At 37.2% G+C, this 21,526-nt stretch overlaps 1 protein-coding gene across 1 annotated transcript; it reads left to right on the top strand.

Annotated features, from left to right (window-relative positions):
- The first annotated feature begins 287 nt into the window (after nt 1-287).
- TWF1 (twinfilin actin binding protein 1) lies at nt 288-20,071 on the top strand. Its single transcript, XM_026087586.1, has 9 exons — nt 288-342; nt 3,840-3,917; nt 5,994-6,172; nt 7,460-7,555; nt 10,054-10,158; nt 14,086-14,211; nt 14,406-14,556; nt 14,985-15,106; nt 16,820-20,071. The coding sequence occupies exons 1-9, from the start codon at nt 288-290 to the stop codon at nt 16,988-16,990; spliced, it is 1,083 nt and encodes a 360-aa protein (XP_025943371.1). The 3' UTR covers nt 16,991-20,071.
- The last annotated feature ends 1,455 nt before the right edge of the window (nt 20,072-21,526 follow it).

Genomic DNA, 21,526 nt, shown 5'->3' with positions numbered 1-21,526 from the left:
GGGGCCGCGGCGCGCCGGCAGCGGAGTCGCCCGCGGGGCAGGGCGGGAGCCGCGGTCGCGCGGCGCTGGGGCGGCCGTTGGGGCCGTTGCTCGGGAGGAAGGTGTCCCCGGCCGGGCTGCTCGTGCGCTCCGCAACGGGCGGCTCTGCGAGGAGCGGGAGCGCCGCTTCTGGCAGCGGCTCCGGGCGGCCGCGGCTCTTCTGGATTTTACCCGTAATGGGACAGTGCCGCGTTGCATTATAAACCTCCCCGCATCGCGAGTTAGGAGGCGACTGGTAGGTTTTATTTATGCAGCTAACTGCACTTGTCGGCTTTAGAGCGGCAGGGAACCAGGACAAGAAAGGTAAGTAACTGTTCAGGGCAAACCCCCCTGAAGTGACGTGGGAGATCTCCTTTTGGCTCAAGTAACTTCCTGGGGCAAGGTGTGCCCGCCGCACCTGGCAGCGGCTTTTCCTCCCGGCGGTGGGGTGAGGGGATGGGTGCTGGAGCGGGACCGGTGCCCTGGGGCCGAGGGTTGCTGCCAGGGCGCAGTCCGTCCGTCCCCGTCCCGTCCCCCCGCCCCCCCCCCCCCGGGCTTTGGGAGAAGCTGGTGTCTGCTCAGTGTCACTGCGGCTGGTTTGAAATGGTTTGGGCAGCGCTGAAAATGCCAGGAGTCGCTGCCAGACGCCTTGTGGGGAGAAGCTCTGAGAAACAGCAGAGACAGAAGGGAAACCGGGAAGAAGCAGCAATCCAGGAGGGGGGGAGCCCGGTGAAAGCCCTGTTATAGGAGGCTGTGAAGGCGGGAGGTGTAGGGGAACCTGTTTCCCATGCTCCCAAGCCAGGGAGAATGTGCAGTGCAATTAGAAGAGGCCATATTATTTCTCAGTATTATCAGGCCCCTTAAAGCACAGAATTAGTAAGCAAGGATTATGCTGCAGGATTACGGGGGTTTTGAGTTTGTGTCTTGGTTTCTGCAGTCTGCTTGTTTAGTGACTAGGATAGTGTACTTTGCCTGCTCTCCCACATTTATTGTTGAAGGTGACTTTTGTACCTGCTGTAGGAGCTCTTAACTATGCTTCCAACCCCTTTGCTGTAAATTTGCTATGTTTGTTAGGCACCCTTTCTCCTCCTTTTCCTGCATCAATTTTTGCTCCTCTTGTTTCTCTTAAGTTCTTTGCCCCTTCTCAGACCTGGGGTGCATCCAAAATAGCTTTTATTCCAGGCTGGGGAGGACTGTTGTGGTGGCTCTTCCTTCCCTTTTCTTCTCCTTGATGGTGTTGGAGGGAGGAGCAGAAGAATTATCCTGTTGCTTACCGCAGGGGCTGAGGAGCTAAGCCTTTTCTCCTTCACGCCTTTGAGAATCTCTTTGTTGTCTGAGGAGAGCCGCAGAGGACGCGGGTAGCTTGCTGCGCTGCTTGTGCCTCGGCAGGCTGGGGTGCAGGGCAGCCCGCTAATCAGGGATCCTGTTGGCAGCGCAGCATCCACTTCACTCTCTGCAGGGCTGCACTTTGGAAGATGAATAGAACTTGGTGTGCCGTTGTGAGACTGGCTTTAGCTACAGGCACGCTAGTATCCCTGAAAAATAGTGGCAAGATTTGACAACATGCACTGGTCTTTTCTGGAAACTGAAATCAAGTAGTGGGAACCAGTCATGCTTCAGGTGTCTGATACATACCAGGCAGATGCTAAAGGGACTGAACTTTCAAGCAGGGCAGTAATAGTGCAGGAAATCACAGAATGTTGATTTGCATTGAGCTGTGGAAAATTCACCAGATTGTTTAAAGTTTACTAAATTATTTTTAAATAAAATTTGCTGTAAAATATTTGTGCAATAAACCTAATTGTATTTTAATATTCCATACTACAGATGACTACAGTGACTACAGTCACTTTGAAAGTGCAGCGAAATAAATCTAAGTAGTTGATACATGTATATGTTTTCAGGCAGTTACATGCAATCTTTTGAAGATTTTAACCAGCACATATAAAGGACTATTCAAATGCTGAATAGTTTATTTAATATAAATTTGCTTATTGAAGAGTGTGTCTCAGCTTGTCTATCTTAAACTTTTGTAGGTTGCATATTTTTAAAAATCCTGTTGAGGATAGTGCTGAGACAGCAGATCATGTCCATTCCTGGATAGGGTAGGGCATATGGAACTGTATACAATCACTGTGTCTCTTCCCAAGTATCTAATTAAACATTTCTGCTACTGGAACTCATCTGCACTAATAGAAGCAGTAGTGTGGATGAAGAAAATGGATGTGTTTATCATCATGAATTTTTTTTGAAAAAGAAATTCAAATTAAACTAAAAGCTGCACAATGAGATACAAAAATTTTAAGTCTATAAATTTCTGCTGTGCAGAAAGTTTAAGCAGAGAATAATACTGTTCTGTTCTGGCTTTTAAAACCTTTGCTAAAAAAAAAATCTAGATCGCTTGTTAGCGAGAGAGTTTCTCAAACAGTGGTGTTTTGTCTTCAACTGTTACTTCAGGAGCTGTCACAGTTCTGGTGTTGGTGCAGTAGAGACTACTGTGTGTTGGTCTTGTTTTAGTGTGTAGCCTTGATACTACAGAATGAAGAACAAAAGCTAATAGACAAGAAGAGGACAAAAAATGTCCCAGGAGAATCGTAAGGTCTAGAAAATGGCAAAATGTTTGTGTGCTGAATGGGATTTTGCAGAAAGACAGACAATTAGAAGAGCTGGGAGTAAATGACACTGAGGGTCAGCACTAGTTAATGGGAAGATGCTAACTGAGATAAAGCTGGTGTGGGACTAGTAACCCAATGAAGTTAATTTTGCTTAGCACTCCTCTTGTCCCCATTCTGGACCTGCACACCACCTTGATAGACATAAATTTTAAATGTTCCAAATATGGACAGTAGTGTAGCCAGATGCAGTCTGACCACCTGTTGTTTGGCATCAATGTGACTGAAAATAATCCTTTTTATTTGTTTCCTGGTTTGATAGCAGATGTTTGTCTTGCTGGTGCTATGCTCTATGTTGTGGGATTGCTTAGAAGACCATCTTGCAATAAATATTCTTCAATAAATGCTGCACACACCCCTGTCTAGGGTATAATTAAACGGACTTGCACTCAGAATATTCAGCAGAGCAGTTGAGATTAGAATGATCTTCAGGATTCAAGCACAGTTCTTTAATGAGCTTTTTGAAATGCGTCTGTCATGTTTGCATTGTATTGTCAATGTGAAATATATAAATTGAAATTTTTAGTTACTTTGTAAATTCATTATAAATCTATCCTATTTGCTAAGTCAGGGTTTGACAATTGTTATTAAGAGCCTTACAAGAAGATGAGTTTATATGGAAGATGAGAGAAGGGTGACAGCCTTCACTGGTACTCTGCAGAGCAATGTCCTTAGGAAAGACTAGCAATTTTGCAGACAGACTCTAAAATTTTCCTGGCAGGTGTACCATTTATACGTCTGAAAATTTGTATGAAGCCTGCTATTGTAATTTGAGATGTGCCATATTTTACTGTGTTGCTGTATTAACTCTGAAACCTGAGATTTATGATGTGACAAATCATCTTTGATTTTCACAATATTGAAAATTCTATGGTATGTAAGAAAGCAGGGCTGTTTTTTTCCTCTTTTATTTTTTTTTCCTCAGATGTTTGTAATGTTGTTGTCACCTTTTTGCTGCATCCCAGTGGTTGGAACAGGAGGAGCATAGGGGGATATCACTTCTCTATTTTTTTCCAGTCCAACTTTGTAGTAAAGGTCTAGCTGTATGCTCTTCTAATGTACAATACTGTTTTTACCTTTCTTGATTATTCCCTGTCCTAGGGAAATGAAAGTCTTCATTCAGTTACTTTTATTTTCTTTTTTTTTCAGCTAGTGGAAACCTTAAGGACACCTTTGTTGGAGCCAGAAATGGACAATACAGGCTTTTAAAAATAGTCATTGAAAATGGTTAGTCAAATTTTAATACGATTTTTTGTTTTTGCCTGATTCTTTTGGGTGTTTTCTAGTTGTTTAGTGACCTACATGTACAATTGTTTTTAAAAAAATTGCAAAACATAGTGTTACTAAGGTCTTTAGTATACTGAAAGTAGGATTTAATTTTGGGTGATACTATAATTTTCAGTATAATGCAGGACAGCATGCATACTTTTTTCTAATGGCAATGCTGATTTGAACTGTATAAAATGCTGCATGGTTTAGTCCATCTTTAAAATGTATCAAATGCTGACCTCACTTTTTTTTGTTGTTCCCAGCGTTCAGTCATTTACAGTGCACTGAAATAGCTGTTAGCTGGAGAAATGTATGTGTGTACATACATACACACATGTACTTTTATCCTTGGATAGATAAACCTCCTGTTATCTTCTTTGCATTTGCTTTTGTTAGGAAGTCTTCCACCATTTTTATATTGCTTTTCTGAAAGAAGCAGCAATAATAGTATTATAGGCAGGTCACTGCGGTAAAGTTTCATCAGCACAGGTTAGCAAATGCTGACATACCTTTGAGTTTGATTTTATTAGGCAAGATAAAAAAACTGTGTTTTTGAACACGCACTACTTTTTCAATATAAAATGAAGGCTAAAAATGGGGAATGTCTTCCATTTATATCAAATGTTTTTCCTTCTGTGTATATATATGCATTTTATCTGTAAGTAGAAGCAGAATCCAGTCTTTAATACTTCTTTCCACAGTTCAAAAAGAAACTTGTAACACTCCAAGAATGATGGAAGAGGGACAGTGCCTCATCTGTCTGCAGCAACTTTTTTTAGTCAATAGATAATACTAAAATCGAGTCCTACTAATTAGAGTTACTAATACAACAGGTTTGCTGCTGGGCAGTATAATTCCTCTAATTGTTTTTTCTGTCCAAATCCAAGTGAGTTCAAAGCCATCTGAAGTTTAAGAATTGGCAAGTGCATTCTGAATACTCTTAAGTCTTCTAGGTATACAACTTCTGCTGCTTTGAATCTGCTGCAGAGAAGTGCCAAACACTCTCTGTCTGAGCTGCTTATGTTCAGTGCCTTGGAAAATTAATGTGGAAGAATGGCTTGTTTTGAAAGACTTGCTGTAAGGGCATCTGTATTGTGTTGCGCTCTTGTCTGAAATATTAGAACTTAGGTCCTGGTTTCACAAAAAATTTAGTCTATTTTATAAACTAAATATTATTACGGTCCTCAAACCATTGTGGAATCTCATTTAAACAAAGTGCATCTCTTTTGGGTGTGGGGGTAGTATTTAACGGGAGGTTGATAAATATTTTGAAAAATACTGTGGTAATATTTTCTTCTGGAAGCTAAGATGTGATTCATAAGTAAGGGAGAGAAATCTTGTTTTAACTGTACACATAATTAAATCTCATTTAAAGTATTCTGTGTAGAATTAAGCCAATTATACATAATAAATTAATTCAATCATTTAAAGAGTCTATGTTATGTTATGAAGCTGTATTAAAAAGGGTTTTATCCACTTAAATAGTCAAATTAAAGTGATTAGTGCAAGCATATTCATTCCAAACTCTTTTCACTATATAGCTGGATTACTGACTCCTTACAATAAATACAAACACTAATATGTTATAGCAAGAGCAGCAATAATTCTAAAAATTAAAAGTTTACTCTCATCTTGCTTCTACCTGAATACTCTGATATAAAAATAAATTAACTGTCACAGTATAGTTTTTCTTTCTCTTCTGTGTGCATTGTGCTAAAATGTTAACAACAGTCATATCCCTGCAGATCAAAGAACTTGATGACAACCAGCACATTGCTTCTCAATTTTTTGTTTTTGGGTCAAAGTAAGTTAGGTGTTGAGCATATGCAGCTTTTGCAGGAGTTTACCCGCTTTGACGTTGACTGTTCTTGACTTCCATTCTTGTAGACGTAATTAGGGAAAACAAAGTGACTTAAAATTAGTCTTGTTAGTAGTCCAGTATATTTAACTGTAAGTGCTTATTGTAATTGCTAATTTTAATAACCAATATTAACAATATTGTTCCTAACCTGTAGCTTTGGTTATTGTTTATAGAACAACTTGTTGTGGGATCCTCTAGGCAGCCTGTTGAATCATGGGAAAAGGATTACGATTCCTTTGTTCTTTCCCTTCTTGAAGACAAGCAACCATGCTATATACTGTACAGGTTAGATTCTCAGAATGCTCAAGGATATGAATGGATCTTCATTGCATGGTCACCTGATCACTCCCCCGTAAGTAATAGTCATCGGAAACTTCACATTGGTAATGATTTTTCAGCAGTGCCATTTGCTCTAAATCTTAGGTGAGAACGATTTGGGGAACGTTCATGAAACATCCCCACCCCCTTCCCTCATGGAAACTGGGGAAACATACTCACCTTTCCTTCTGCTGATTAAGGAGCAGTATCAGTGGGTCTGGTTGGAGTCCAGCTGATCCAATTTATTTTTAGCCTGATTTAAGGAGACAAAACACATTTTTGCACTGTTTGTCTACTTTTCTGTGTTGTTTCATGAAAATCCATGGCAAGATAGAGGACAGAAATCTCAGCTGGTGCCATCATAGAGGGAAGGATTATAGCATGAGCTCAAGCTGTTTATCCTGTTTGTCTTTCAGGCTGGCCAGCTGGCACTTGTGCATCTGTGACCGACCACAGCATGCACTGTTTCTTACACAGCAAGTAGTTAGAGAACATGGGAGAGAGCTGAGGTTAGAGTTATGAATTTCTAGGAGAACTGGAATATTGTGTTTGGGGAATGTGAGATAAGGGAAGACAGAAAGAAAAGTTATTCCCAGATTCCTACTACTTACACTAGCATTTAGGAAATATTAAGAGATCGAGGGCTGGAATATATAGAGGAGATCGGGTGGAAAAGGTGAAGGTACTGTGATGAGCATGGCATGGTGGGGAAATAAGGTAGAAAAGATGGGACTATTGGGAGGGGAGTATGTTGGCCATAAATTGGTACGGGGCAGGTTTCATTAGATCTTCTGCTTCCAGAAAATGTTATTTCTTTGTTCTGTAGTTGAACTAAAACTACTTGGAGTCACTACCAAATCAAAAATAATAATGGGCTATTTGCAGTTTGTTCTTTCTGTGTCTATTGTATGCATCAGTACGCAGAGCCATGAAAAAGGATCTAAGCAATTTTGGGGTTTTCTGTTCAAAATTAGTTAGGGTTAGTACCGATTTTGTGTTATTAAGGGGGGGGGGAGGAACCTTCACACATACTCTAATTAAAACTGCAATTTTGAATTAGTTTGTTGATAATGCATGGTAAAATGTCTTCTTATACCCTTGAGAATTGAATAGCTTATGTTATTATCTTGCTCCAGAGCTCACTCTGTGGAATTTATTCTTTATTAAGAATTACAAATTTGAATCACAGTTTCAGCTGTAAAATATTTAAGAAAAATGTTTTAAATAGAATTAGCATACTGCAAAAATGCTAGTTTTTGTGTATACATCAAAAAAAAAAGAAAAAAACAAAACAAGCCAAGACTATCTTATGATATACTAGGTTCGTCAAAAAATGTTGTATGCGGCAACCCGGGCAACACTTAAGAAAGAATTTGGAGGTGGTCATATTAAGGATGAAGTATTTGGAACAGTACAGGTATGTTTTTCTTTCTAAAGTCAGCATGCTGTTTTAAGATATACTAAATATAGTTGCTGATTTTACAAGTAGGAATTTGTGGTGTTTCAGCTCTCTTTTGATGAAAGGAAAAAAAAAAGGTTAAAAGGTATGTGTTTTATTCCAGTGTTTAAATGTAATTATTCTTGTTTGAAAAAGTATGTAAGTATATGTAACAGTTTCAGGCTAAGAAGTCCTTGCTTTAAATGTCTATGAAAAGTAAATAATCTAGGAATAATAGGAGAATCTTTCAAGCTCACTACATGCATGCAAATCCTCAAAAAAGCCATTATACTAAAACTTTCAGGCCAATTATTTACAAAGGCCTTTTCAGATGTATGGTTCTAAATCAGAAATTAGACCAGCATGGCTATCTGGAGTCATCAATATCTGAAAAATAATGTTTTTATCTTAAACCAAAGATATTAAAATGTATTTTCTAAAATTTGACCATAAAATGTAATTAAGGTCCATGGTTACCATCTTTATTTATGGAAACAGAATTTTAATGATCACTGAATTGTTCCATGAAAATACTAATGGTTGAGTGTTCAACTACCGTAAGATAATTGGAAGTTATATGTAAAAAGTCTAATGAACTTCTAAGGAACATTCAAGTGCTGTGCATATAAGGAAATATGGGGCTGTTGCATTACCTCAGTTATGTGTATTGCCAATTTTAAACAAATACAAGTTACAGTTCTTGAAGAAGCAAAATTCCAATAACTTTCATGAAAACTGATGATTATTTAAAGACCCAAATTAGCACTCCTCTTTTTCTCCTTTAGCAAACACATAGAACACAGTAGGTACGTTCTGTTCGTTAGTTTATCGTATGCACAAATCTGAACCAAAGCACAGCCACTATTGATTCAGGGATCTAGGGGTGAAGAAAGGGAAGGAGTTGGAGATCTGGGGGACAGAGGATACTGGAGAAAAACCTCAGAAAAAAACATGGATTGTTGTGTTGGACACATTAGCATAAGATGCAAATCCAAAAGGAAATGAGAGTAATAATTCTACTGCTCATTAAGTAACTTGTTTGTTATATTCAGCATTAACATGGAATGGAGGCTGTGTTATCCTAACAAACACTAACAAGCCTCTCCTGGAGAGGCTGTAGTCTAAAGAAGCAGATAACCCAATTGCTAAGAGGGTTTCCTGGTAAAGTACATGTTATTTCTTGTTGCCATTCTTTCATCTAATCTCTTAGCACCACATGCAGTGGAGCATTAGCAGTGGAGTCTATGTAATAAATACAATTTGCTTCTAACCCTGGAACTTGGAGCTCAAGGCTGAGTTTCCAAGGAGCATTGCAATGGTTTGTTATTGTTATTTCAGAATGTTTGGGGCACTTTGAGGATGAAGTCAATATAATACTGCTTTTCCAAGTTCATAATGTTATAGCTTATTATATCTCTAAGTAGATATAGTTGGTTTTAATGTCTTTATAAAGTTATTAATTGCCTCTAATGTTCATCTATGTGAAGATCACGGCTTCTTCAAAGTATTTGAGTCACAAACCTCGCACAGAATCTTGATCATCAGTATCCAGTGGTCTGCTCATGTGTTTCTTTATCCTTATCTTTTGTTAGACACAAGGATGGTTTACGTACAACCAGTTCTGGTATCATGATGGAACCTGGCTGTGGTCCCATGTGGTACTTCACATGTATTAACCTTTTGTTACCTCTGAGCTCCTGAAGCAAGACATACTGGACTGTTGGCACTGGAAATTGTATTTGAAATGATCTGCCTCCTTCAGAAAGAGAAAAGCTAAAAAGCTTTCTGTTTGCTCCCAGAGCTGGAGTATAAAACCACATTTGTGTAATAGCATAAAGTCTTGCCCTTTTCTGAGCGATGCCTTAATTGTAAAAGCAGAACAGCATTTACATCTGGTATCAGAATTTTTGCAGAGAGCCAGAACTGACACTGAGCAGTTAATTCCCCAAAGTGGCTATCAGAATTCATCATTTCTGTGAATTTGCATGCTAAACTGTTTGCTGTATCATGAGCATGTGCTTAGTACCTGTCCACAGGTAGTATTTCCGCCTCCCATTTTATAGGTAGAAAACTACCAGTCATCTACCAGTATACTGTCTGGACATGCAGATTTTATAAGAAGATTTTTTTTATAAGAATTGTGACACTTCAGTGAGGTTTTGTTCAAGCAGACTGAATAACTTCATGCACATCTCAGTCTTCATGAAGTCTGATTTTTGAGTTAGCAAGACAATTAGGGGCTGGTTGTGGATATGCTGCCCATTGTACCATTGGGTAAGAAGGGCATCAGAGCAGCCCAGTGGACCCTGTTGTTCAAGAAGCCAAACTGAATTTGCAGATGCTGCTGTGCTTGTAATCCATCAAATAAAATGAACATAATAACGGTGTATGTAAATGCTTTTTCTATTCTGCGTAGAGTATCTTTGAAGAAAACTTTTACTACTATAAATTGATTGATACTTATACTGTGCTTTCAGGATGATGTTTCACTGAATGGATATAAAAAATACTTGATATCACAGTCTTCTCCTGCACCTCTGACTGCAGCAGAAGAGGAACTTCGACAAATTAAGATTAATGAGGTACCTACATGGCCTTAGAACATGGGTGGAGGGAGAACTGGGTGCAGAGTTCTTTAATATCGTAGGAAGAAGTCTTTTTAGAGTGAAAAAAGCAGAACAGAAAATGGAAAGTTTCTGAAAGTTTGGGTGGATGAGAATATAAATTTTTCTCTCAGTGATTCCAGGATGATGATGATTGGAGTTAGAGTGGCATGATCTTGCTGAGTTTTCAAGGCCTAGTGTCTGGGTCGGAGGCCTAGCAACTGAAGAGCCGATTTGTTGCAACTTTGTCCTTAAATATGCTTAATATCACTGGATGTGCTTCATTGCCCAGATAAGTTTCCCATGGTAGCAGAAACTGTAGAGAAAATACAAAATAGCAACTATTGCAGTGAATAATTCTAAAGAGTATTTCAGCAGCCTTACCCCTGGATGAAACTTTCTTAGCTTCCAGAACCAGTTCATTGTCTTCATGACTGAGAGGAATTGAATAGAATTCCAGTTAAAATGTTTTTTTTGTTGTTTGTTTGTTTTTTGTTCTAAAACAAATAGCTAGCCCTTTTAAAGGACTAATTTGCTTTGTCACAAACTCCTAATGGAAAAATCTCTAACAAACACCTTTAACCAAATAATTTGACAATTGCCAGTTAGCCAGTGACTGAAATGTTTCATTGTTACTTATGAAAGAGTAACATTGTTTCTTCATTGTTTCATAATATTGTTTCTTCACTTGATCACTGTTTGTGTTCATGCATGTATTAAAATAGGTCTTGTGTTGAGCTTAATAGTTCTTTAGGCTTATATTTTACAGCCACTGTTTACGTGTTTGAGACTTGATGATTTGTTTTTGCAGCTGGATGCCAGGAAACCATCCTGTTAAATGCAGCTCTTAATCTTCTCTCTAGTGTTTTTCACTCTCTAACATGCTTATGCTGCATTTCTGTTGTTTTCTTTTCTTGACATTTATTTTTGTCCTTAGTGCCTTTTGATATTTTCCATCCATTCAACAACTCAATGTAGAAGTGCATTCGTGCTTATGATATAAAATTTGATCATCAAATACTACATTTTACTTGAACAGCTTTAAAAAAACCTGAAGAATATAAAACTTCTGTGGTACTGATGATCATTTACTTCTAGTACTAGTATTTTATGCAGTGCATGCATTGTATTTAATAGCTGATTCAGGCAGGCTAAAACTTTATATATTATTATGAAACTTTGGCAGCAGTAGCTGTACTTTTCAGAGAGAGATAAGCTGTAGACTGCTGTCATTTTGGCTTTGCGTGAAGCATCTCGCAATATGTTAACTAACTTAAGCTCCTCATTGTTTCCACCACTGTGAAGGCTATAGTTAGACTCTCTGAAGCAGTTTCATTAACCTTCTTCCTTTAGCTTCAGAAAACTAAAAAGCTTTCTGACAAAAAAACAAAAACAGAATGTATTTTGAATTCAAGTTTTCCATATGTGTATTCTTCCACAGTTACCCTAAGAAATATTTTACTGGATCAGATCAAAGGCTCACCTGGTCCAGTGTCAAGTCTGTAAGTGGGCAGCGGTAGGAATCTAGGAAGGGTGTAGGAGCAGGGCAAGAAAACCATGATAATTCCCTTGAATACTCTCTCAATGTCTCAACGTTTGCAGGCAGGGATCTTTCTGAGCAAGAGGTGATGTCTTAGTATTTAATTTTTCTTGATGGGTTTTTCATCTATGATCTAGTCTTGCCATTTTTCTAAATCCACATGAAGTTTTTGTTGTCCACAGATCCTATGACAGGGTGTTCCACAGCTGACTAAATGCTATGCAAGGAACTACTGCCTGCTATCCAATAGTTATTGTGATATCCCTACGCATGTATGGGAAAGACAGAGAAAAGTCATTCCTCACTCTTTTTTTTTCCTATTATATCCATGAGATCTCTGTTGTATTCCTTCTCAGTTATCTCTTCCAGGCTGAAGAGTCCTAATCTACTTAGTTGTTCTTCCTAAAGAAGGTACTCCATACTTTTGATCCTTTTGCCTTTCTCTGTTTTTTTTCCAGTTCTACTTTATAATTTATGAGATGGAGGGATGGGGAAGCCAGAACTGCATGTGGTATTTGAAATGTAGGCATGTTACTGATATCGCAGTGCGTAATGATGTGTCCTGTTCTTGTTCTCTGCTCTTTTTCTAACAATTTATAATGTTTCATTTGGGTACTTTATTGGAGGGTATTTTTGGTTATTGTTTTGGGTTGTTTTTTTTTTCCTTGACCAAGACTGGCTACTGGGCTGACATTTGCATAGAACTACTTATTGTGACCTCCATAGTCTTGCTCCTAAACAGTAATAGCCAGTTTCAGTGTCCCTCACTGTATAAGTAGAATAGGGGTTGTTTTTCTCCTGTGTACGTAACTTTGCATTTATGTGTACTGAATTTCATCTGCCATTTTATTACCCACTCAGCAGTCACCACTAACAAATTTTAATATGAATTCATATATTTTTAAGTGCCTTAGGTGTCTCATTTTGCTTTAATGGTCTGAAATAATTTACAATATGGACTATTAAATCTTCAAAATATCCCTGAACTTGGAGTGCAAGGTTCTTCTCTTCTCCTGCTTGTCCCCAGATTTCACAGCTGGCTTTTATGGTTTTTTTTCTACTTTTATGTTTAATATGTTTTGTTATTTTTTTATTTTATGAGGCTTATATATTTTTATTACTTTTTTATTAATCAGGCTTTTATGCAGATATATATTAGGAATATATTTTGTAAATATTTCTCATATAATCTTGTTAATAAATTTATTAATCTTGATATTAAAGTAAGCTCTTTCACCTGCTTTCTTCTCCTCTTCCATAGTTACAGGAAAGCCATTCTTTTAAAAGATGCAGTATAATTTAGTATTGCTCCACGTAGCTTTGATTTTTTTTTTCTTCTTTTTCTATCACTATGTTTCATACTTCATTAGCATCCAATTTTAATTTAAGCCAAAAATCTTCCAGTTGATAGATCTAAGACCAATCCTTTCAATTTTTTACTTTTTTTTCCTGGCTGATTAGCATTTTGCTGCTTCATCACTGACATTAATGTAATTGTGGATTTGAAAAAGGAAGTCAGTGTATTCAAAAGCTTCTAAATAGATAGTAAGTTCACTGGTCAGAGCTGGGAAAACTGGAGACCAGAGCTTATATTGAGAGAAACTGTGCATGAACGTTGATACATATATATTTTTGAAAAGTGGCTTTAAAATAACTGTCCTTTTCTCTAGAATGGTTTATGTGATTAACATAACTAGATTGTGAACAATTGTCTGACTTGTAGTTAGCCTGGATTTCTCTGTTTTATGTCAGAAGTCAAAACCAGACTTTTTTGGGTTTGCTTTCTATTTGGTATAGGGTTTTGGGGGTGGGGGGAGTGGGCTGAAGTGGGAGGGAGGGAAGTTGCTTTGGTTTTCCTTCAAGTAGATCGATTTGTCTAATAAGACGATATTTCTCTTCCTTCCTCTCAAAATCTTGACTTCCTAAAAATAGCATATATTTTGTTCTAAAATTTTTCAAGATACAAGCAGAGTTTATAAGCAACATTGTCAGTTAATAAATACAACATAGCATATGAAAATCAAACTATTTCCTCCTGGCTTACTGTATCTTTGTACGAGAATTTAAGTTACAGCTTTATTGACACTTCAGCCAGTTTCCCCTCTCATAAATCTGTTGGCTTCGCAAAGCTAGCGGTTTCAGAGATATGAAACTGTTTTCAGGTAAGCAAGCAAACAGGACCTGTAAATTAAAAAATGCAAATCTGTTGAATAAGGGGATAATGTTTCAGGGTAGCTTTTAATCAGAATACCTATTGCTATCTCCATGTGTAACCATATGCAATGCATTGTCAGTTATTGTATGAAACCAAGTGAATGCTTGCAAACATTTCTATTTAAATCTGAATTGACTTGTATTGTTTCCAGGTACAGACAGATGTTGGTGTAGATACTAAGCACCAAACACTGCAAGGAGTAGCATTCCCCATTGCTAAAGAAGCTATTCAGGCTTTGGAACAATTGAAAAATAAGCAACTCAATTATGTGCAATTGGCAAGTATAAAATACTTTTCATTTAACTATTTTAATAGTATTGTACAGATTGCATACATATTAAATAATGTGCATATATGGCATATATTGATATTCTCAACTAGATTAATTAAATCATCTTTTTTTTTAATCCTATCCTGTTCTCTGGTTTGCTTTCTGTGTATTAACTATATTTAGGTTTGTTTTGTTAACAGCAAATTGATATGAAAAATGAAACTATTATTTTGGCCAACACGCTTCATACTGAACTTAAGGACTTGCCAAAAAGAATTCCAAAGGATTCTGCGCGTTATCACTTTTTCCTCTATAAGCATGCCCATGAAGGGGACTATTTGGAATCCATAGGTATGAGAAAATTTCCCTCTGTGAAATTTCATTGAGTTGTTTGAAGCAATTTAGTAATCTTGAGGCAGAGAGAGTTACCTGTTTAGCTTCAGGAATCTGATCTTTCAATGTGACCATAAATTTCAGTGTCACTTGGTTGTGAAATTGAGACTTCTGAAGAGTCCTTATATTTAGAAAGTACAGAGCTACCCATTTTGATAATGAAAACCTTTTAAACATCCAGAAATCAGTGCTTATGTGAAAAGATACTGGCCATTCTCTGATGCCATATCTGAAATGAAACATTCAGAATGATGTTACATTTTCCCTTTCAGACTGTGTGGTAGATTTCCGCTGCCTTTCTGCTGTAAATGATTTAATGATAAAGGTTCTGGTACGATGTATTTTGTTCTTTTTTTTTTTTTTTTTTTTTTTCCCCTCCGCTGCAGTTTTCATCTACTCTATGCCAGGGTATACCTGTAGTATACGAGAACGGATGCTGTACTCTAGTTGCAAAAGTCCGCTGTTAGAAATTGTAGAAGGACAGTTGTGGATGCAGATAATTAGAAAAGTAAGTCTGCCGGTATTTTCTCCATCCTTCTGTCCCTTTCTTGATACCTAACCATAGCTGTCTCTGCCACCACTTTCTGTAAACAATGGAAAGTGTTGTGTAACTGTTAAAGTTGTGTATAAATGCTTGTCCTCAACAGGAAATACTTGTTGATAAAACCTTTGTATTTAAACTTAGGCTATGAAAGTTTTTCTGTGGTTTATAATTTCTGCACTTTGATAGATTTAGTAAATATATCCTTTTGCCTCAAGGGAGTGTTTGATAGTATTTTGAAGGAGTATTTAGAAGTAACATTATTTCTTACTATAAACCTCAACATACTGTTGTTTCTGAACACTGAATTCCTGTAAGGCTAAAGTTATTTGAGGATTTTCAAAATAATGAATTTCAAGCTGCAGTTCTTGAATATTAATTGCTATCTTATCAGTCCTTGACAAGGGCAAATTAGGATTTGTAAGTAAGCTGATCTTTTCTCGCTAAAGGTTTTACTACTATGCATAAAGAATGAGTAGCTTATCACCTCTAGCAAATAGACCATAGTAATAGTCTGTTCATGGAATATATGACCTTTGGTTACATTCTTAATACTTGTGCTCTAAACTTAGGAGAACTTTCAGATTTGGTTTCTATGGGGATTACATCTGCCTAAAAAAAGTGATAGAATTAATTCTACCCATTTTTATACCTAATTATTTCTTAGAAAGTTCCTTTTTACAGTTAAGGAAATGTACCATGTGACTCTTGAAATACCTAGTAGACACATTTCTGAAGTGTGTACTGTCACAGCAATATAGTGGCTGGTCACTCCTTCAAGCGCTATGGTGGGCAGACCACGAAGTGTTAAATACTCAGCAGGACAGGGTCAAAGCATTTCTCTCAATGCTACATTCCTACAATTAAAAACAGTGGGGCTTGGCTTGAGAACAGTATTTTCTTTCCATTCAGGTTTATATTCTTACATTTAAAAGATAACAACAACAACAACAACAGCAACAAAACCGTTTACTCATTGAACTGATTTTAGCATTTTCCCTGGCTGGAATACGTTCTCTTTGAAACTTGTTGAGAGGCAGTAGTCCACTAATCATATAAGCCATTTCTGCTCCTCCCCTCCAATCTCAGGAGACAACAGTATGTCATGCATGTTGCTTTTACAAGTTTCAATTTTAAAGCACTTTTCTAGTGAAAAATTTTAATTGTTAGGATGTGATTATTACATTGGGACAATGAAAAGTTTTTCCTTCAGAGGGGAGAATAAGAAAGTAAACCTTAGTTTTGAAAGGTCACATGCTGCTTTCTTATATATTAAGGAAGTTACTTACAGAAAAGGAGTAATAAGTACTTGTTTCCATATGGAATGTTTATTCCCAGTATTAGTACTAATGTACACTGTGCTAAAGCTTTGAGGCTATGGAAGTTTCTTGGCGTATGTACTGTGTAGTTGTGCTTATACTTCAGGAAGAACTAATTAAGTCAAATCACACTTAACTATGCTGGTTAAGAGTAAGAGCGATCTCAGGAAAAACTATCCAAGATTGTTGAGGAGATTAGGCACAAGTAAGTTGGAGAACACTTCATGCTAGACTCCAAACATTCTTGCACATACTGGTTTTAATATAGCGTTGAGAGCTTCAGCAAAATAAACATCTCTAAATGTTATTAAATGTGTTTTTGAGATGAATATGATGAAGAACTGCTTCTTCTTTTTGGCAGATTGAAATAGATAATGGTGATGAGTTAACTGCTGACTTCCTTTATGAAGAGGTTCATCCAAAACAACATGCACACAAACAAAGTTTTGCTAAACCAAAAGGTCCTGCAGGGAAAAGGGGAATTCGAAGACTGATCAGAGGCCCAGCAGAGACTGAAACACCTACTGATTAAAAGCTGCTGTTTGCACTAACAATAAGATACTACAGCAAGAAATGAAATTTTGGCTTTTGCTAATGAACTGAAATCATTCCATTCATAGATGCTAGGAAAAAAAGCTCTTTCTACTCTTCCCTCTCCTGACCTCAGCACTACTTATATAGAGTTTCTGTTTACCATGTTTGATGACATGTGGAAGAGCTAATTATTTCAAGGCTAGAGGAAAACTTAAACCTGTATCACTTTATTTTAAATTAGAATCCATTATTTAATAGCTATACATGTGATCATAAACATCACAGACAGAAACCTATTAAGGCCATGTATTCTGTGGATAGTTTCCTTGTTTGTCTAGATAGCAGACCTGTATTCATGTGAGTAGTAGCCTATGGAAACCAGTAAGACTTACCATGTGAGAAGACCTGAAGGACTGCAGTGCTGTCCCAGATAAGTCTTTATTTTTTCCTTGTAGCTCTCATGGATAATACTACAGTAGAAGGCTTTCTCCTGTTTTTGAAATGATGCATTGTTGGTTTTGGTTTTCTTAATAGAAAAGTTGTTTTAAAATCTATTATTTAAAAAATTGATGCAGATGTTCAGGAATAGGTGGAATTTTTTTCCATGCAAAAAAAGCATGGTCATTCCAAATAAATAATAAATTTTGTGGAATTGTCTTTTGAAGAAATCTGACATAAAACCACTATAGCTTTTCCAGACTTTGATACCACTCTTAAGCCTTATATGTTAGGTATTGAACTATCAAGTAAAATGTAACTAAAAGTGCATGAGTCAGTATACTTGATAGATTATTGAGCTGCTTTCAAAGCAATATACTTAAAGTTTCTATAAAAACTGATTATGTGTGCACTTGGATCTAAAACTAAGTTCAGTAAAAACATAAACTTGCTTCATAATACTGAGTTATTCTTGATTTGAGATTCTTTTCTATTGCATTTGCAGTATCTACTGCAACTTAATACATTCAAGATGTTCTGAAAATGATTTTTCTGAATGTTTAAACTTTAATAGTAACTTAAATCCGTAGCAAAAATCCAGCTAGGTCTTGAAAAACTGCTGGCAGCTCCTTGGTCAGATTTTGTCCTTTTTTTTTCTTCCTCCTTCTACATACTAAAATCAGAAAAGTATAAATTTGATTAAAACATGTTTAATCTGTTTAATAGGAATAGGAAAAATAGATGCATTTTACAAGTAGACTAAAGAAGAACTAGATGTGAAAATCACATATACTGAATGAGCTTAAATATTTAAAGTTATATAATGAGGCAAATATCTAGTGGATAAAATATATTCCCCAGTGGGGACTTGGTTTTTGGAGTCTTGTGTGTGGGTTTTGTGCTCTTTGATTTTTAAAGCTACATGAGTTGCAAGTCTTGGTTTACTGCATAATATTATCATAAATTGTGGTTGTACGCATTACATAGCTGCATCACATCATTGTTCTTACCTGATGGAAGATGTATTTTAACCTGTTGTGTAGGGAAATAATGCCTTGACACTACTAGTTCTTGGTAAAATTTATCTGTTGTTTCATTTGGAGTACTAGCTTGTTATCAGCCCTTTTGAGATTGCTCTGTATAATGTGAAGATTGTAACAATTGTTGGTTTTACTCTGTTTTTTTCATCTGCAGTAGAAATTTTACACCTCAGCTTTTCTGTTTAATCTTACACAGTACATCAATCCAATTCAATAGCTCTTGACCCTCAGCTAATCTCCTTGTCCTTAGTGCTGCCCTGTTCCTTTTCTGCCTCTTCCCTTCTCCCTCTAGGGCCAGGAGCTGGTCTTTGGAATTTTTGTTCTACTCAGGACCTGTCAGGCAGGCGGCGTTCTCTTGTAAACACAGTTAATGTCGGTGCAGCTCACTATACACTCTAGCTAAGTGTATTTTTAGTTTAAGTCAGAATCTTTTTGGCACACCTAAATCAAAAAAAAATTTAAAAAAATTATTAAGGTTAATAAAGGTTATTAAGGTATAATAAAGTTAATGGTCGACCATAGCAGTTCAAACAAAAAGCTCTCTAGCAGTGATTTTTAATTCAGTATTCCTGCCTATGTGCACTCCTGGCCTGGCTGACATATACACTTTTACATTCTACATATTTACAACCAATAGAACCAGTAAAGAAGTTCAGCTTTTTAATACTGTTTTAAATAATGAACAGCTTGACCTGCTACGGATGTGTGCATGTTGTGGGTTTTTTTTCTCTAAATCCTGCCCTAGGTATGAGAGGGAGTGTTTCTCCAAATCCTGCCCAAAGCTCATTTGAGCATAAACTCCCATGAGTTTATAATGAGTTCAGCCCAAACCAGACATTTTAAGATACGTTATTTTCAAATATTTTACAGGGTCAGTTCACAGTCAGTGCTTCTGCGCAAGCACCTGACCAGCCCCCAGAGTAGTGTCCTGAGCGAACTTCCCCCTCACCTCTCCCCTAAAAGAGAAACAAACACTGCTGCAACAGCCTGGTCTCAAACCGGGTGGAGCCTCACAGCGCTGACCGTGCCTTCGGGCCGCTTGCAGCTATTCTCCTGACAAAGCAATAAGCAGCATCTGATCTTTTTGAAGATCTGTCATGTTTACATCTATGTAGCTGCCTCACGTAATACTACATATGCTCACTGTTAATGAATGTTCGGAGCCAGCACAAAGTAAGGGCATTATTAAAAGTTGTTCCTTGAACTGCCTCTGGTCATTTAATAATTGAAAGTGTCGGTTCTAAGTTGTTGTTGGTCTTCACAAAGCTCCAAAGCAATGCAGCTGCTTGCAGTTAACTCTCAAGCTATTTAGTAGTCATTAATGAAAATGACAAACAGGTAATTATTTTTGAAATGTTTAGGTTACAAAGGACTAAAGTAGGGAAAATTGGATCTTTTACAACAAGAACAACTCCTATTGGAGGTTTTGTAAAACTAGCTAAGGTAATAATTGCTCTATTATTTGTATAAACACATTGATAAAGGAAACTTTTGATTATGGTATCTATGTATTGAACTTTAGCCACCTTCAGATGCTAAAATAAAAGTTTACTTCATTATCCATTTTGTAATTTACTTTATAAATAAAGAGTGAAGCTTTAGTGTGGTGTTGTCTGGATTTTGTTAAATACAGGCTACCAAAATACACATCCTAGCATCATTGTGTGTAAGTAACTGACAGCTACTGCAGGATTAGAAAGCAATATAGAAAAAGTGATTACAGGGAAGAAGAGAGGCTGACAAACAAAATTCCTGGCTTTTGATACTGGAGAAAATCAGTTTGCACCCTACAAGAAGCGGCTACTTTCCAGATGCTTTGTGGAAGCAGCAGTGAGGGCTCTATAGCAGAATCCAAGCAAGTGCTTTTTTTTCTTTTTTTTGCTTTCAAAAATTAACTGCTTCAAAAAGTGCTGCTGTCCTTTTAAAGTGCTGTGTAGGCATTGAAGAAGTTGTTTAGAACTACTGAATTACTATCATCTGCTATGGTATTTGCTCAGCATGAGTTAATATAATTAAACTGTTCAAATGATGATGCTTCATTAACTCTGTAGTCTTTCTATTCCTCTCAAAATTCAAAATGAAAATAACTTGTAGTAGCTTGGCTTCTCCTTTAACTGTCCTGCTAACACCCCTGCCCTCATGGAGATATGTGTGATATGGCAATTTTGAAGTTAGTTAAGAGAGGGAAATCTGCCGTTTTGAACTGTGATTTAAGAGGATGATTGATTTTAATGCAAAATGCCATACAGAAAGCAAGCTGCTCCTGTAGTAAAGGGTAAGAGAGGTAGGAGGAGGGATGCATGCTAGTTGTCTATGTATAATCAGGAATGTGAACAGAAGTTGATTTGTTTGCCTTTCAGTGAATGGAGTATTAAATAAAACTCAGCTGGCCAGCTCAAAATAAAGATGATGCAATTCTTCACATTTATAGCAAGAAGATGAATACTATGACTGATAGGTGTGCATGGACTCAAAAAGCAACTGGACAAATTGATGGAATAGTCAACAGAGGCTTAATACATATGAAGACGTCACATCTCTCTCAAAAAGTCAATGAGCTGCAAGCTGTAGCAAGCCAGTAAACTCCATGGAGTAGCACTACATACTTGCTCTGTTCTTGTGCTCTTTCCTCGGCAGCCACTTCTGGCTTATGTCCCAAACACGAGGACCATGCAGCCCTCAGCTCTGGCTCACTACAGCCAGTCTGTTGTGTTCTGCCAGAGCCAATGGTAGAATTATTGCCCTCTGTAAGAGGCTTTCTTAACAGATTTTCTTTGGCTCAGTTTCTAGTGAGTTAAGAAGGTCTTTTTTTCCTTTAGGATTTGCTTTTATCCTGCTGCTACTTTCTAGACTCTCAGCTGAATTAGCAGTACCTCACTTGCTCTTTTTCATTCGTATTTCATAAATTGCTGTAAGTTACAGTTTTCTGGATCCTTAACATGCAAAAGGTTTGGATCTTTCACTTAGGGAGATGCTTCCTACCTCCTTCCCCTCCAAGACAGAATCTACAGCAACAATATTAGGCCTTAAACTCTATCCTTGAGAGCATCTTTAGC

This window comes from Apteryx rowi, unplaced genomic scaffold, assembly GCF_003343035.1.
Source record: "Apteryx rowi isolate R43461 unplaced genomic scaffold, aptRow1 scaffold_721, whole genome shotgun sequence".
In the NCBI taxonomy this organism is placed as follows: domain Eukaryota; kingdom Metazoa; phylum Chordata; class Aves; order Apterygiformes; family Apterygidae; genus Apteryx; species Apteryx rowi.
The sequence above is the reverse complement of the archived record's forward strand: the minus strand, read 5'-3'. Positions and strand labels throughout refer to the sequence as shown.